Raw genomic sequence first — 18,028 nt, 5'->3', positions numbered from 1 at the left:
GGTTGGCAGGAGGCACAGAACCTCAACTCACAGCCTCTCTGTCTTCTTACTTTTCATTCACTTTGGTTTTGGGCAAGATTTTTCTCCGGGCATTGCTGTTTCCTTTTAGGGAAAAGGAAGAGATTTTTTGTGAACAGAGAAATGTCTTTTGATTTGCTAATAATCATCAATACTGCTGGTTGTGTGGGTGTATGATTGTATGGCTTCATAAACAAATTATCTTCTTTCTCTTAAGGGTGTGAATAACTTTGTACAGTACAAATTTAGTCACCTACCATCAAAAGAAAGACAAACAATTGTTGAGCTGGCAAAAATGTTCCTAAATCGCATCAACTATTGGCATCTAGAGGCACCATCTCAACGGAGACTGAGATCTCCTAATGATGATATTTCTGGATACAAAGAGAACTACACCAGGTAATCAGTTGATGAGATCTTTTTCTTTGACTCCAGATAGTTATGTTACAGACATAAAATTGCTGCCTGTCTTTATAAGCAGAGGGTTGTCCAGTTATCATGGTGATTCCATCTATTCAGAAAGGTACCTGTATAATTTATCTCCTGAACTCCTACTTTTCTGTAACATCATGATATCTTTTTGAAAGGAGGAGTCTACATTTTCTAGATCTGTGTTCTCCATTATGATAGTGACTCACCATGTGTTGTAGTAAGAACGCTAAAATAAGAGAATGTAAAATATTTCCCTGGTTTTTTATGTTGATTATCTGTTGAAATGTTAATGTGTTGAACATCAGATTAAGTAAAAATACATTAAAATTTGTTAAACCTGTTTCTTTTTTTTCAATGTGGCTGCTAAAAAAATTAATTTCATATGTAGATTGAAGTGTACTTTTTTTTTCACTTATATTTTTAATGGACATTACAGACTAGATTATACTTCAGTTCTATAATTGCTATATATAATAACCCCACTCAAAAAAAAAAAAGCAATGATCATGACTAAATGGTACTAAAGGATTTTTTTTAAAGAAGGAAAGATAACTTTGGTGCCAGCACTGCAATAAAACTGATATAGGTTATCTCTCAGTGTTTCTTAGTTAAATAGATACAATTAAAGAAAATACAGAATTGTATATTCTTTTTGTTTTCTCACTTAACAGTTATCATTTGAGTCCAGTGAGTTAATGTAACATAATTCACCTAACTGTTTCCTTATTGGTAGAGCTTCAAATTCTAAATATATTTCTGGACTGAAATAAATTCTTAAGATGGAATTTATTTTTGTTGCTTATGACTATAGAATAATAGAATTGGCTTTAAAACTTCTAAGCATGGGACGTAAAAACTATAATGATCAACATCTATTTTTTATTTATTTAAGAGTTGTGATGTTCTGTGGAGTCGGTTCTGACTTACAGTGACCCTGCACAGAGTTTCTGAGGCTGTAAATCTTTATGGGAGCAGAAAGCGTCATCTTTCTTCTGCAGAACAGCTGCTAGTTTTGAACTGCTGACCCTGGGGTTAGCAGCCCGATTGGTAGCCACTACACTACCAGAGCTCCTTTATATAAAAGAGCAACTGGTATTTTCCATTCTTTTTTTCTTTTCTAGATATAAAGCTTTTCTATAATTGTACTTTATATGCATAGCAGGTTTGCTTCAGAGAGTATTATGAAGCTTTAATATTTTTTTCTGATTTAAATAAGCAATGACTTTTGATAACTAAAGACCACTTGTACCCAAATCATTTTCTTTAACAACAGGTGGCCTGTAAGAATAGGAATAGTTAAGATAAACTTTCCTTTCTGGTTATTAACCTATTTTCATGGATAATACTCTGTTTCAAAGAGCCCTGGTAACGTAGTGGATTATGAGCTGAGCTACTAATCTCAAGGTCCGCAGTTCGAATCTACCAGTTGCTCTGCAGGAAAAAGATGAGGCTTTCTGCTCCCATAAAGACTTACAGTCTTGGGGACCCTATACAGTATCACTATGAGTCGGAAGGGACTCCAGGCCCACCACCTCCACTACCACCACTCCTTCTCTCTCTTCACCCCCTTTGACAACATATACAATTTAAATGATAAAGTATTTTACCTTATAAAGTGAAAGGTAAGAATTATAATTTATAAGAATTCAAGTTCAGGGAAGAACCAGAGCGGGCACCGACTGACAGGTGTCGACCCGCCGCCTCCGCCACTGCCATGTCTCAACCTGACCCCTCTGTCCCGGCCCAACCTGGTGTGGCCCGCTTGGGATCAGTGGTTCCTGATGGAAATCATATGACATATAATATTTGGGTGACAGATCTTCAGGAGTTACAGAAGACTTAAACACTAATGCATTTGAGAAAACTGAAAAGGTTTGGAGGGAGGGGAAAAAAAATACTTTCTGTTCTACTACTACTTGACTGCATGCTAAGGTGTCTGTGGACATGAATAATAGTCAGGGCTCTGACAGCAACAAAGAGGACTATGATCCCAATTGTGAGGAGGAGGAAGAGGAGGACCCTAGGGACACTGAGGACTATATGTGGGAGTAACTGATGCCTTTGATCCTGAGGAATACCAATTTACCTGCTTGACCTACAAGGAGTCTGAGGGTGCACTCAACGAACACATGACCAGCTTAGCCTCTGTGCTGAAGGTATCTCATTCAGTTGCTCAACTCATATTAGTTGATTTCCACTGGCAAGTCTCAGAGATACTGGACAGATATAATTCTAATTCTTCTCAGCTGCTTGTTGATGCTTGAGTTCAGCCCAGTCCATCAAAATATGTCCCCGCAGTCATCCCCCTCACGACTGTGCAGTGTGTATGCAGTTTGTGCAGAAGGAAAACCTACTCTCTGGCTTGTCAGTACCAGTTTTGTTTCAGCTGATGGGAGCAACGCTGCTCAGCTCTTGTCAAGGATGGAGTGGGCATGGGGATTTCTTGTATGGCTCAGGCTTGCCTACTCCGAACACCAGAGGACTTTGTGTTTCCTTTCTGCCCAACGAAGAATTGAAAGGCAAATACAGATGTTACCTCTTCAGAGACTACATGGAGAGTCATTACCAGCTTCATTTGTGCCCTGGTCACACTGCTCCATAATTATCCGGGTAGAGGAGCCAAGAGCTCACCAAGTACAGTGTAATCGATGCAACGAGGTCTTTGGTTTCAAATGTCGACAGAGATACCACACCCTCATAGACTGCACCAAAATCCGGAAATGGCTTACAAAGTGTGCAGAGCACCTTAGTGCTCAAACTGAAAACTGTCCCAAGTGCAACATCTGCATTGAGAAGAATGGAGGCTGCAATCACATGCAGTGCTCCAAGTGTAAATACGACTTCTGCTGGATGTGTCTAGGAGATTGGAAGACTCATGGCAGTGAATACTAGAGTGCCTTTTGTACAAGGAGAATACTGACATTGTCAACCAGAGCCAATAGGCCCAGGCCAGGGAAACTGAGGAAGTACTGGTTCTACTTTGAGAGGTGGGAAAACTACAACAAAAGCTTGCAGCTGGAAACACAGACATATCAATGGATTCATGAGAAGTTTCAGGAGAGAGTCATGAACAACCTGCGGATATGGATTAACTGGCAGTATACCTTACAATACATGTATCCATATGCATACTATGTGGAGTCTGGATCCAGGGAGCTTCTTTTTCCCAATTGTCTATTAATAGTATTAGAACATTACAATTTATGTAATTTTCAAAGGTTGTTATAGTTATACAAAAAAAAGTGGGGGAAAGGCAAACTGTAGAATAATGGAATAATGAGAACCCTTTTAAAAAATAAATTGGCATTGGAGTGTTTAAAAAAAAAAAAAAAAAAGAGTTACAAGTTCAGAATATTTAGAAATGTATTTCCATTCCTATAGCTTTCTTTTCAGGGCTTTACAAAATTATATTTTTATCATTCTTGTGTATAATAAAAGTTGGAAATAATAAATCTTTCCACATGTATGTTCTTTAACCCTGTCTGTCACATATTTGATATCTAACCCCTGAAATGTGGCGCTGTGGGCTAATGCGTCAGACTACAAAGTTGTTTGAACTGAGGGTCCAGTGGTTCAAGCTCACCAGCTGCTCCTTGGAAACCCTATACAGGGTTGCTATGGGTTGGAATCGACTCGATGGCACTTAACAACAACAATCACAACCCCTGAAAGTCTTAGCCACTTATAGCAGAGAAATTGTTCCATCAAGAAAAAGGAGAATTAAATATGAAGGCGCATGGGTAGCATTGCTGTATTTTAGAAAAGAGAATAAATTATGCTATGCAGCATTTAGGATTTACCAAACAATGAGTGGGGCTTATAAATACTTACTGATTTGGAAAAAATAAACAAACCGAAAATTGGGCTTTGGAATGAGTGTTGAGTTTGAGTTTTTGACTCCAGTCCTCCCTGGCTCTGTGAGGTTTATGGAACCTCCCTGGCCCTCGGTTTCCTCCTCTCAGGCTCATGAGTGTTGTGAGGATTCAACAAGTTGATCTGACACAAGGAACAGGTGGTCTGAAGATTCTAGTCATTATATTCCTCCCACACACATTGTTCACTAACACTCAGTCGCTGCCAGTGTGGGATTTGTAAACTAGTGCATTCAGTGTACAATTAATTGATAACATAATGAGTTGAGTATCACTCTAGAAACTAAGATCACAGGAATAGAAAGACAGCAACGAAGTCCTTTAAAGCCAAGCACCCTGAGCTGACAGCAGAAAGTGAAGGAGGGAAGGTAGACAGTGGTACAGAGAAACCCACTAAAAAACTGAAATAAATCTGCCTTGATGTATTCTGAAACCTGTGGATTTCTTGATGAATATAGACCAAGAAGCCTCTAGTACTAATAAATAAGGAAATGAAGGTAGACATCATCCAAGTCCACCCACCCCCCTCCCCCTCCCCCTCCCCTACCTCCACCATCATGCCGTGCTATGAAGAAAGGGAAGTAGAAGGAAACAACTTTGAAAATTAGAAGAATCAATTATGGTTTCAGAGTAAAACCTTGCGACCATGACCACAGTTAGGAATATTAAAACCTATATACAACCACAACTTGGTGTCTCACTGATACTAATCTTCTAAAAAATAGATAATATTACAGGCTGCAGGCATCCATTAGACTTTATCTTGATAGGTAAGTGAACCTCAGGGCCTGTCATGTCGGTTCCGCATATAATTTACAGTCATTGAAGCTATTAGAGCAAAGGAGTCAAAACTCTTGGAACACAACATCAGCATGAAACGGGTGAAAAAGAATTATCTGTGGCAAACATTGAACTCAGAAAATGATTGTGTTCAGTATATTGCTAACCTGTGCTGACTGAACCAATAAAAGCTTAAAAGTAACTTTGCAATGTTGTTGTTACATGCCGTCAAGTCCCGACCCGACCCGTAGCGACTCTGTATAGGGTGTTCAAAGAACCCCTGGTGAGCTTGAGCTCCCAACCTTGCAGTTCAAACCAACTTTGCAGTCAGTGCATTAACCCACAGTGCTACACCAGGACTCCCTAAAATTTACAAATGTTATTGCTGTTGTTAGCGCTATTGACTCGGTTCTGACCCATGGTGACCCTGTATAGTGTTTCCAAGGAGCAGCTGGTGAGATTGAACTACCAATCTTGTGGTTCAAGCTGACTTTGCAGCCCAGCCCATTAACCTACAGTGCCACACCAGGATTCCAATAAAACTGTTTAAATTATTTATCCTCTCTGTTCTGAATTAAGTATAAAAGTATTTTATTCTTACATATTAAAAACATATATTAATTGACACATATTTAATACTAATGATGAATATAGACTTCTGATATGGTGTATAGTGTAAGCTGGACACAAGGTTGGTGGTTCAGAGGTTCAGTGATGCCAACCCACCAGCTGCTCCTTGGAAACCCTGTACAGACAGGGTTGCTACAAGTTGGAACCGACTCAACGACACTTATCAACAACTACGATGATGAATATAAGTATATTTTAAATAAACGGTATATCCCCTGGGAGAAAGATGTGACTTTCTGTTCCCATAAACACTTAAAATCTCAGAAACCCTACATAGAGTCATTATGAGTCAGAACTGACTCTGTGGCACTCAACAATGATATATACACACACACACACACACACACACACACACACATATATATAGCCCCAGAAATCTCTACCATTTTAGAAAAAAAATCTAGGAAATTGTTTAAATTCTTTGAATTTCATGACAGTGCACTAATATAATTCCATAAAGAAGTAACCTGAAAATAAGATGTCAAGGGAATGCAACTTCTTAAAATACATCTGACCAGCAGAATCTGCTGAAGGAGCAACTAATTAGCCCTAGATTTTTGAGTAGTGCAGAACTTCTGAAAGTACAAGGTTATCCACACATTGGGGAAATGTGTCATAAGAATCCAGGACAACTTAGAGATAGCTGTCTTGATTTTTGGAGGCAGTCTTATGTAACCAGTTTTAAATATATATATAAAATACCATAAGTTTGGAGTACTCATAGCTAGGCTTGTAAATTTAGGACAGTATTTAGCAGAAAGCCTGGACAGGACAGTGTGCTCGAAAAAGGAGAGCGAACATGAGAGCTGGCTTTCTGTCTTGATACTAGAAGCAACTAACCTTGTAGTTCAGTGCTGTTGAGTCAGTTCCAACTAATCGCGACCTTCTATAGGGTTTCTGAGGAGCAACTGGTGAGTTTGAGTTGCTGACGACCTTGTAGTTATCCTACAGCGCTATACCAGAACACTACCAGCCTTAGGTCAGGTTAACTAGGATTCAGTTGCCATTGAATTCGTACCTATTCACGGCAACCCCATGTGTGTCAGAGTATTCAATGGCTGATTTTTCTTCTGAAGCATCTTTGGATGGGCTTGAACCACCAGCCTTTTGTTAGCAGGAGAGCATATTAACCATTTGATCATGCAGGAATTATGGTCAGTTAATTCTGGAGACCCTCAGGATTTCCAGTCCAGCAAGTAAATAAGATGACATGGTTTTCTGTTCTCAGAGTCTACAATTCTGTTGACATTTTAAAGAAAGCAAGGAGGCTGCAAATCACGGTGATGATGTGAAAAATCTGACAGAGTTAATTTTGACCGTCAGTAAAGAACATACAAAGTAACCCTGGCTGGCAACCAATAGGTCACTGGTTCGAATCCACCAGCTACTCCGTGAGAGATACATATGGCAGTCTGCTTCCATAAAGATTTACAGTCTTGGAAACCCTGTGGGGCAGTTCTACTTTGTCCTTTTTTTGTTAAGTGCTATAGACTTATAGCAACCCTGCACAGGGTTTCTGAGCCTATAAATTTTTTCAAGAGTATAAAGTCTCATCGTTTATCATTGCAGCACCTGGTGAACTTGAACAGTCTGCCTTGTGGTTTGCAGTTCACTGCTTTTTCTACAGAACTACCACACTTCTTCATTTGTCTTACATGGCCACCATTATTCAGAATTGGAGTCCTGGTGTGGTGCTGTAGGATAAGCATTTGACTGCAAGGTCAGTTTGAACCACAAGGTCGGCAGTTCAAACACTCCAGCCACTCCTTGGGAACTCAATAGAGGGTCGCTATGGGTTGGAACTGACTTGATGAAACTTAACAGCAACAACAGAATTGATTTGATAGCAACAGCTTTGGTTTTTAAATAGCATACAAATACTATCTCTAGTTGGCATGCAAAAATGAATGAACTGCCATTTCACCTATTTTTAGAAGACTGGAGCTAGCCATTTAGGTAAAATCTTGTCCTACAGTTGGTGGTGGAATGTGTGTGCAGAGATGAGGCACACACATCCCCATCTCCTTCTGTCTCATTACGTGCAGTGACTGTGTCATTTATTAAAATAACATTTTTTAAAAAGAAGCACTTGATTCAATCTTATATGCTTTTCTTATACACACTTTGCAAATTTATCAAGTAAGATTAATTTTGGAAATCAAAACAAACTGAAAAAGCATACATTAAGGCCTAGAAAATGACACTCAGAGGAAATGAATAGAAATCTGTTCTCTCAAAAATTTGACTAGATATTAAATGAACAGTTTATACTGTCTTCCTCCACCCTGGGAAGGCTGAATGACCTGCCAAGTACTTTTTAGTAGTATGTTATGATTTTATTTTAAGGCTTTTATATCCTTTGTAGGAGAAATTGCATCGGTCTTACATCTAGTCTCAGGCATGTGTGGGCTCCTCCAGAAATGGAAACGCTCTGTAAACTCTAAACCAGTGCCATCCAATCGGCAAATAATGTTAGCCACAAATATAAGCCACATATGTAATTTTAAAATTTTCTGGTAGTTATACTAAAAATGAAACAGAAAGAAGAAATTAATTTTAATAGTATGTTTCTTTTAACCCAGTGTACAGAGTGTGTTATCATTTCAACATGTAATCAATGTGAAAAATTGTTGAGGTATTTTTTTCACTTCTTTTTTTGGTGTTAATACTTTTAGCACACCTCAATGTCGTGACTAAACAATTAAAGTAAAATGGAACTGAACCTAACCTATTTCTGTAGAGTCTATTCTACATCATAGTGACCGCCTAAGACAGAGTAGAACTGCTTCCTAGGGTTTCCAAGGCTGTCCTCGTTACAGAAGCAGACTGCCACATCTTTCTCCAATGGAGCGACTGGTGGGTTTGAATAACCAACTTTTCAGTTTACAGCCAAGCGCTTGGTTACTGTACCATCAAAGCTCCAAGAAAAATGGATGCTACCAAAACAATAAAATGTGTTTAATGGAAAAATAATTTTACAGTTTCTGTTTAAAATTTGTACAAAGTAAAATTAATGCAACAAAAAACTAATCTCCTCACTTATTCTAGCCATATTTTAAGTATTCAGTAGTTATGTATGTATTGGACAGCACATTTATAAAACAAACGTGTCATCATGGGAAGCTTTATTGGACATTATTTATCTACATCTTTAAATCTTCCATTGCAGGGCGTATTTTTTAATGTTAGTCTTATAAATAGTGATAGCCTAAATCTCATAAAGTTGAAATTCTGATTATTAAGACTTGTGTCTGTTTTGCTCTTAGAGTTATAGTCATAATTATTGGGAGCTAGCCTTTTCCTAGTCCCAAATATACTTACAGCTTCACTAAATAGTCATAGATTGAGATCCAACAAAGACTGGATTTGAGGGTGATGAATTCGTATATGAAGCACCAAATATATATATATATATATATATGTCTAGCTTTTTGTACTACAAAGGTCATTGTTACATATTTGGCAATACCCATCACAACACTCAAGATGTTCATTTCTGTGTTGTAAACATAAAATGACAGGTATAAATTGCTAAGAGAGAAAAGTTGAGAGAAGAAATGGAAATAATAGCAGGGTTTCAAAGCTAAATTTAAATCTAGGCAGACAAGCTAGCACTAATGAAAGTTTTCTTCCCAAGGATTAAACACTACCACCACCTACAATACACACAGAGGGGAAAGATGTAGTGATATGGAAAAAGATATATATGAAAAAGTAAACAGGCATAAGTAAAGTAATGTATTCCATTCTTCAGTAAATGGCTCAAAGTTCATTAGGAGCGTTCCTTAGCACTTGGGTGTTAGAGAGCTTTTCTCTACTTTAAAGCAGAGCAGAAAAGGTCATAAGAAAGAGAAGTTTTGTTTTTGAAAGAGTCCTGTTCAATGATTTGCTGCCACCCTCTGTGGCTCCCACTGTGAAATTCATGTTGCCTGGTCCTGGAAGTTCAGATCTTGAGTCTCCAGGAGACCCAGATGAAAGAGGCTTGTTTTTGAATAGACTTGAATTCTCTCACTTTTTCGTTGGCTGAACGAGCTTTCTAAATCAGATGCTCTACGTCACTGATGATCCCCACCAGATCTATGGTGAGATTTCAAGCAAGCCTCTGGTTTCCCCCTGGGCCTGCCTGGACACTTGTACAGCCTCGTGCAACAGTGAAGCACATTTTCAACTTTGAGTCAGTCATTGAAAAGGTACCTAAATGATAGATGGAGGAAGTGTATTACTTCTTGCATTTTGACGCAGTTTTGAATAGTCTTGAAGATTTTAATCTTTACACCAAAGCTTCAGGGACATGTGAGTGCTGTGTTGGCATTTTAATGAAACCATAAGAAGAGAAGTTTTAGTCATAAGAAAAGTTAGTATCATTTTGAGTCTTTCATGAAAGGAACTTCCTCAGATTTCCTTTTAATTTCTTCTTATATTTAAAGTACTATGTATTGCATTGTATTGTGTTTTTATATTATGCTCACAACAACCCAATGAAATAGGTGTTATGATTGTTTCCATTTTACAGATAAGGAAATGGAGATTTAAGAAAAGAATTAAATTTCTAAAGTCATGCACCCAATTAAGTAACACAGCAAGGATTTGAACCCAGGTTTGTCTGACTCCAAAATTGACTGCATGATACTGCAGAATTGAATTTATGAGGTTGTGAAAGGGCAGGCTAATCTAATACCAGATTTATTTCACTGGTGGTAACATTGTTGTTTTTCATCACAGACCTAGTTTTTCTGCCTGGTTAGAGGTCTAACCATAACCCTAATTGTATATTTGAGAAGACTCGGGAGTTTTGGGGTAATTGACAGTGTTTGTTTCATCTCATGGCAGGTGGCTGTGTTATTGCAATGTGCCACAGTTCTGCGATAGTCTACCTCGGTATGAAACCACCCAGGTGTTTGGGAGAACATTGCTTCGCTCAGTCTTCACTGTTATGAGGCGACAACTCCTGGAACAAGCTCGACAGGAAAAAGACAAATTGCCTCTTGAGAAACGAACGCTAATCCTCACCCATTTCCCAAAGTAAGAGAGGGCTTTTGCTAGTGCTGGGTTTTTTGTGTTTTTTTTTTTTTTTGGTCTCAGGGCTTGAAGTTGATAAATTCATGTCAAAGTCTGCATAAATCGCATGATTAGAAATGAAAGGAAAAGTACCCCAGTACCAGGAACCCTCCTTCTTCTGACCTCCCTGCATAAGTGTTCTAAGGTATTGTCTACTTCATCTATTAGGTTAACTTTCTGTTGATTAGTAATTGTACCCTTAGCCACCAACACACCCGACGCCAGCCCTCCTGGGTCATTCCTCTGACTCTAATAGAATGAGAGCAGTACTTTATTTTGTGTTTTCAGTTGCCAGAAAGCTGGAAGGGTTGAGGGAGAATGTATAGAAGCAGTTTTTAATATACTAGGACCTGGCACAAGGGACTGCTTTGTTTCCATCCCAGTTCCCCACCTGTTCTAAACACTTGTACACTGGTGGACCACTCATGCCCCAGTTGTAGCCAGCCTATTCAATTACTCTGGAAACTAGAGCCCAAGAGCAGGACTGCTCATGAGTAGAGTCCTCTTTTGACCTTTGTTACCTCTAAACTCAGCAGGCTGCATATTTGTTCCCTGTAAATATACATGCTTTGGTGCTCCTTGCTTCTTGCACTTACCTGCCAAAGTTCAGACATATAAATAATCATTTAAATATTTTTCAAATAAAGGAATAGGAAGCAACTTTCTGCACCACTGGTCTTGGAAGTGCATTTTCAATGCTACGAACCAAATTGCAAGCTAAGAATTGGCTGTTGGCAAGGGTGTTGGTGGAGTGACAGTGCAGTTGGTGACTTGTCATGGAGCAGTGACAAGAAGACATGAAGGAGACAGTTCATTTTGTAGTTGTCATTTTGCCTAGATCAGCATTTGGTAGGGAGAAAGATAACATATAATTTGAAGTCTCTTTAGGCTTGAGCTGGCTTCCCTTCCTCACCCCAGTTAGAACACTGATGTAGAAAATAGAAATTTTAAGAAAGGAGGTATTATTTGTTCAAAAACTGAGAAAACCCTATTTTATTTGAAAAACTAGATTTTTTACTATGAATTTATTGCTACTAGATTAACAAACTTGTTTTATGTCTCAGAAAAGCTAGTTTAATTTTTTCAAATTGCCATTAAGTTGGTTCTGACTCATAGCGACCCTGTGTAGGTTTCCCAAGGGATGGCTGGTGAGATTGAACCACCAACTTTGCAGTTAGCAGTCCAGTGTTTATCCTATAGCTTAGTCTACTGTGTCTCACCAAGTTTCCCTTTATAAATGAGTTAGGTCTAAACTGACAACAAAATTGGTTTCCCGAAATTAAATTTCCATGCAATTTAATACAAAATCTATGCTTTAGCTAGAGATGTCATGGACAATTCTGACGAACTTTTGTTGACTGTCCAGTATTTGCACATACATCCTTTAGCCCCGATTTTCAGTATTTTCTTAAAGGAATCATCTCATGAGTATGAAGCATGACATGAACATTCTGTTATTTTCTGTAGAGGAAGATTCAGAAACACTTAAGTTGCAGTTTGGTGGTTCCAAACTGCTCTTGTGTTTCAGTGGCTGCCTTTTCACTGATCTAAGCTTCTTTCCTTAGAGATAAAAGCAGTTTTCTTACTTGTTCTTCTCTTGCTTTTGCCACATAAGCAGCAATTTTTTTTTTTTCCAGATTGTGGTGATTATTCTCTGTCTAAGCCAAGGGACAAAGAAGACCCTTCCTCCCACCTTTTATGGTGCTTAAGGAGAAATTTTAATTATTTTGCATAGTAACAATTTTTTTCCTCAACAAGTTCATTTTGCTTCTTGCAGATATTTGCTAATTATAGTGTGTTTTGTTCTTTCAACCCATAGTTCTGGCATGCTTATGCTGTTGAGCTAAAAAATCATTGCTGCTTTCTTTTCTTCTCTATTACTAATAGTAGGGTAAAACTACCACCCACTTCTCCTTTTAAATCCCTTTTCCTTGAATATGACAACATTTGAGGCTGCTGGGGATTTATACGGACAGATTTGGCAGCAGAATTATATGTACTGACTTTGGAGGTGCTTTTTGAATCTTGGGCACTTTCTCCAAGTCAGAGCTGGGATCACTCCTCTCTGCCCCTTGTCCCTGTCACTTCCTTCCCCATTGTTGTTGTTAAGTGCCTTTGAGCTGTTGAATCTATTCCAGCTCCTAGCTATCCTGTATAGGGTCTCCCTTATCCTCAGATACATTTTTGGGATCATCTCTCATATTTTTAGGAGGGACCAGTTGCTGGAGAGGGATATCAAGTTTGGTAGGGTGGAGGGCCAGAGAAAAAGAGGAAGCCCCCCCAACGAGATGGATTGGCAAAGTGGGAGCATCAGTGGGCTCAAGCGTGGCAACGATAGTAAGTAAGGTTAGCCCGGGATCAGGCAGTGTTTTGTTCTGCTGTGCATAAGATCACTATGATTAGGTACTGACTCGTTGGCACCTAACAACAACAACAACAACAATTCTTAACTACCTATTCTTGATGCGAAGTTCTTTCTTCCATTGGCTTTATCTTGATTCTTTCTCCCCACACTTCCTACACTTATTTATAAGGTGGTCTTTGGTTTTCTGATTTTTTTTTTTTAAACTTTTATTATGAATCGAGTGAAGGTTTACAGAGCAGATTATCAGTTTCACATTCAACAAATAATACATTTTGCTTATTACAATGATTACAATCCCTTCTGTGTACCATTAGTTAACTGTTTACCTCTTTTCACTTTGTTGTTTGCGTTCTTCCCTGTGTCTCTCACTTCCTACTAGATTGTTTTTAAAAATTTTAGTATCTATATTTCATTCTAAAAGTGATAAATGCAGAGGTTGAAGACAGTTTGACGAAGAGAGGAACACAGAAGATAAAGATCACACATAGTCACACCACTTTTAGATAATTTAATTTGTCTCCATATCTTGTGTTCTTTTTTGTCAGCATATAGTTTTGTGCCTTGCATATATAAAATAAGCAGGCTCTCATGTCATCAGATGAAACTTTTTTATTATGAATTTTTTTGTCTTTGTTAAGTGTTGTCAAGTTGGCTCCAACATATGGTAACCAACCCTGTGTTGGGTTTCTGAGGATGTAAATCTATGCAGGAAAAGAAAGTCTCATCTTTCTCCCGCAGAGCAGCTGGTGGGCCTGAACTACTGACCTTTGCTTAGCAGTCCAGTGCTTATCCTACAGAATCAGCTCGCCTTTACACTTCTCATCCTAAACTCTGCCTAACCTCACCTTACATAGTCCAAAAGAGTTCTCCACTTGCTCTTTGTCATGGAAGTAAGTTTCCTTTCATTCTCTAGATTTCCTTTTGATTAATGATTATATAATCAAATGAGTCCTGGTGTGGCACTATAGGATAAGCACTGGACTGCTAACCACAAGCTTGGTGATTCAAACCTACTAACTGCCTCTGGGAAACACTATGCAAGATCACTATGAGCTGGAATGGACTCAGTGGCACGTAACAACAACATATAATCAAAGTACTCATCAAAAAACTCTGCAAAGTTCACCAAAGGAGAATGCCATTAGTGTATATATATGTATATATATATATATATATTTTTTTTTTTTTTGAAAATAAACATTTTATTAAACACATGATAGGATACCAATATAAAAAAGCCTTAATTAGCAAAAAAAAGAAAAAAAATATTGCGTTCCATCTGAATGTTTGTTATAAAATCCATCGATTCCAACTCATAGCAACTTAGTAGGATGGGGAGTTGAACTGCCCCATAGGGTTTCCTACACTATAGTCTTTTGGGGTTTTTTTTGACATGCTATTAGTATTTTAGAAAAAAAAAACCAAATACGTGTGTGTATATATGTTTATCTCATAATGGAATATCGTGGCACTGTAGATAAGCACTGACTGCTAACCACAAGGTTGGCGGTTTGAGCCCATCGGCCACTCCACAGGAGAGAGATGGGGATACTTACAAAATTAGTTACCAGCCCATTCCCAAAGACTCTTATTCAGTAAGCCTAGGTGGAGTTGGTGTCTGTCCAGGTGATTTCTATGAGCCCCTCAAATTTGAGACCCATTTGGTCTCTAACCTGCAAGAAGGAAGTATAATAGTACTTAATCAAAAGGTTTCAATCCTGACCCCGCTACTTACTAGTTATGAAGCTTAGAACTAGTCACTTTACCTGTGTCTTAGATTTCGTATTTATAAATGACTATACCAACATCCTATTTCATAGGGTTGAGTAACAAATGAGTTAATGTACACCAACCACTTATAACAGTGCCTAACCTGGTGTGGTCAGCAGTTCAAATCCATCATATGCTCCTTGGAAACCCTATAGGGTTGCTGTAAGTCAGAACCGACTTGAGTGCACTAAACAATAACAACATTAAATAGAAAGAACTATATTTGTGTAATAAAAAATAAAATCCATTATTTATAGGACTGATGTGAAAATTAACAAAGTTCTAAGAACAGTGCAGGTACATAGCAAGCACTTTATAAATACTTCAACTTTTGTGATGCAGTTGAATATTTCAATGGCTGCTACATGGAGAGTTCAAATCTTGTTCTGAGGCTCATCAAAGAGGACTCATGGATTTCCCATGATGTACTGCCTCTGTCTAGCCTATGTTGTATCAAGGTGTGCAGGATAAAAGAGATACACTTGTAGAAATGCATTTCTTTATTTAAATATATCACCCAACTAATTCATCATAAGTTATCAGTGTGTTTCTGAGTTTAAGGTGAGAATCTGATGTTAAGAAAATACCCACCTGTGGTTAGTTAGCGCTGTTGCACATCTAGTAATAAGTTTCTGGTCTTAACGTTGTATTTACTCTTGTTTATAGGTTTCTGTCCATGTTGGAAGAAGAAGTTTATAGTCAAAACTCTCCCATCTGGGATCAGGATTTTCTGTCCGTTTCTTCCAGAACCAGCCAGCTAGGAATCCAGACAGGTAAATTTCTTTTAGCATAAACCAGAGAGCAACCAGGAAGACCAACCTGAAGTTTTGCTTGCTGTACCCTCTGCATCTATTTTTCTTTCATCAGGAAGCAGAAGAATAGCTAGCAGAAAAGCAAATACTCTGGCAAATTATGTATCTGCATCCCTATTAATGAGGAGAAAGCAGGTGCAATCCAAAATCTTGCAACTGTATCTTTATTAATGAGGAGTGCAGATGTAAGCCAAACACTTCAAAAGAAAACAAAAAATTGCACATTGCAGTTTTTAATGAGAGGCATACAAGACCAAGCAGTCCAGCTTTGTAATACTGGCTCTTTTCAAAGATACTTACAGTGTCAGTGGCCAGATAGGTGCAGGAATGAAGTCTTAGGCTTCATAATCTGTGATGTCTTAATTTTGATGTTCTGAGGATTCACATTAGTATCATTGATAATGGTGGAATGGTGAATGAGCAGGAGCATTCCCAAGTCTCAGGACACAAAATAGTTCCCAATGGGGTCAGGACCACCTTGCCATTGTATTGAGTCAGCCAATGGCATTAGTTGACATTTTGTGAGGAAGGAGTGCAGATGCCTTCAGAGTTACAGACCCTAAGCAGAGAATCTCTGTTCCTGTCTTTGACACTAGGAAGCCTCAGTAGAAAGGTTTGGCAAGAAATACCAAAGCAGCAATTTATACTTGGCCACAAGGAAAGACAGTATTTAGAATTTTGATATAGCTTTAGCTTAATGTGTTATGTGCAGTTTAACTCTATGTGTAATTTGAGGCTCATGAGTATCAATCTCTAGCAAAGATACCTGTTTTAAATTTAGGCAAAATTTATATATAGTAAAATAACCCAGTTAGTATACAGTTGTGTGGTTTTGACCACTTCATACAGTTGTGTAACCACTACCACAAGCAAAATACAGAACAATTGCATTACTACAGAAAATTCTCTTGTATCCCTTGACCTACCCCTAGCCTCTGAAAACTACTGATCTATTTTTTATTCTTTTGCCTCTTCAGAATGCCGTGAGTGAAATCATGAAATCATGTATCTTTTTTTTTTTTCCTATAGAAGCTAAGTTTGGATGTATATACAATGAAATCCCTATAAATCAGAGGTATTTGGGTTTGGATCAGTCCTTTTAGTTTTAACACTTGTCACCAAAAAACATGAAAAATATCTTTGTGTCCTTTCCCCTCCACTAGGTTATAGAATACAGTTTCTTGTTTCTGTGATCCATATGCTATAGTGTTTCAGGACCTTTCTGAGCATATTGCCTGCTCCCTCCATTCCTGAGCATTCAGCATTTACTGTACACACTCTCTGTAGTCACTGGGCATGGATAGCCTTTACATTGCCCTCTCTTTACCGGTGCCATGTACTTTGCTCTTTCCTAGCTTTCAAATGGCATTTTCCCCAAGGTTTTTCCTAATTCCTCCCATGCCCTCTAGCAAGGACAGTTCTTCCAAACTTCCACAGAACCTTGGATGTATCATATAATTAATTCTCAGGAATGGCTACACAACAGAATCACCTGGGTGATTTAAAACACATTGATTTTAGAGTCCCATCCAAATGTTGTTGTTGCTAAGTGCCATTGAGTTGATTTCAACTCATAGCAATCCTATATGGGGTTTTTGAGGAGCAGCTGGTGGGTTGGAATTGCCAACCTTGTGGCTAGCAGTCTGGTTCTTAGCCTATAGTTGTTGTTGTTGTTAAGTGCCGTCGAGTCGATTCCGACCCCTAGTGACCCTGTATAGGGTTTCCAAGGAGTGACTTGTGAGCTTGAACCGCTGACCTTGCAGTTCAAACGGATTTGCAGTCTGGTGCATTAACTCACAGCACCACACCAGAATTCCTAACACACCACAATTCCAAGAGCGTATGATGTAATTGGCCTGAGGTACGGCCTAGGCATAGGTTTCTAAACACTTTCCAGGTGATTCTAATGTGTAGCAATATTTGAGAACTACTGTTATCAGACAGTACTTATTTCAAGTTGTCCTAGACCCATGAAATTTTTTTTTTTCTTTCTTTTATGTTTTTGTTATTATTAAGTGCCTTTGAGTCGATTCTGACCCATAGTGACCCTGCATAGGGTTTCCGAGGCTGTAAATCTTTACGGGAGCAGAAAGCCTCATCTTTCTCCCATGGAACATCTGGTAGATTTGAACTGCTGACCTTGAGATTAGCAGCCCGATTTGCAACCACTACGCTACCAGAGCTCTTTTTCTCTTATGAGTATGAGTATAACTCTTTTATGGGCAAAGACCCAATTTTATTACAACATTGATAACTGGTTCTTTTATTAGTGCTTGCCTGTGAAGTATGTG

General features: G+C 38.4%; 1 protein-coding gene across 1 annotated transcript in view; it reads left to right on the top strand.

The window, feature by feature from the left end:
- The window catches only part of KAT2B (K(lysine) acetyltransferase 2B), a 161,924-nt gene that overhangs the window by 88,998 nt on the left and 54,898 nt on the right, over positions 1–18,028 (top strand). The window contains exons 5-7 of the mRNA XM_006851636.1: positions 236–417; positions 10,563–10,754; positions 15,592–15,698. Coding sequence (XP_006851698.1) covers positions 236–417; positions 10,563–10,754; positions 15,592–15,698 — 481 coding nt within the window. The remainder of the gene's footprint in view (positions 1–235; positions 418–10,562; positions 10,755–15,591; positions 15,699–18,028) is intronic.

Source organism: Chrysochloris asiatica, unplaced genomic scaffold (assembly GCF_000296735.1).
Source record: "Chrysochloris asiatica unplaced genomic scaffold, ChrAsi1.0 scaffold00030, whole genome shotgun sequence".
Taxonomy (NCBI): Eukaryota; Metazoa; Chordata; class Mammalia; order Afrosoricida; family Chrysochloridae; genus Chrysochloris; species Chrysochloris asiatica.
The sequence above is the reverse complement of the archived record's forward strand: the minus strand, read 5'-3'. Positions and strand labels throughout refer to the sequence as shown.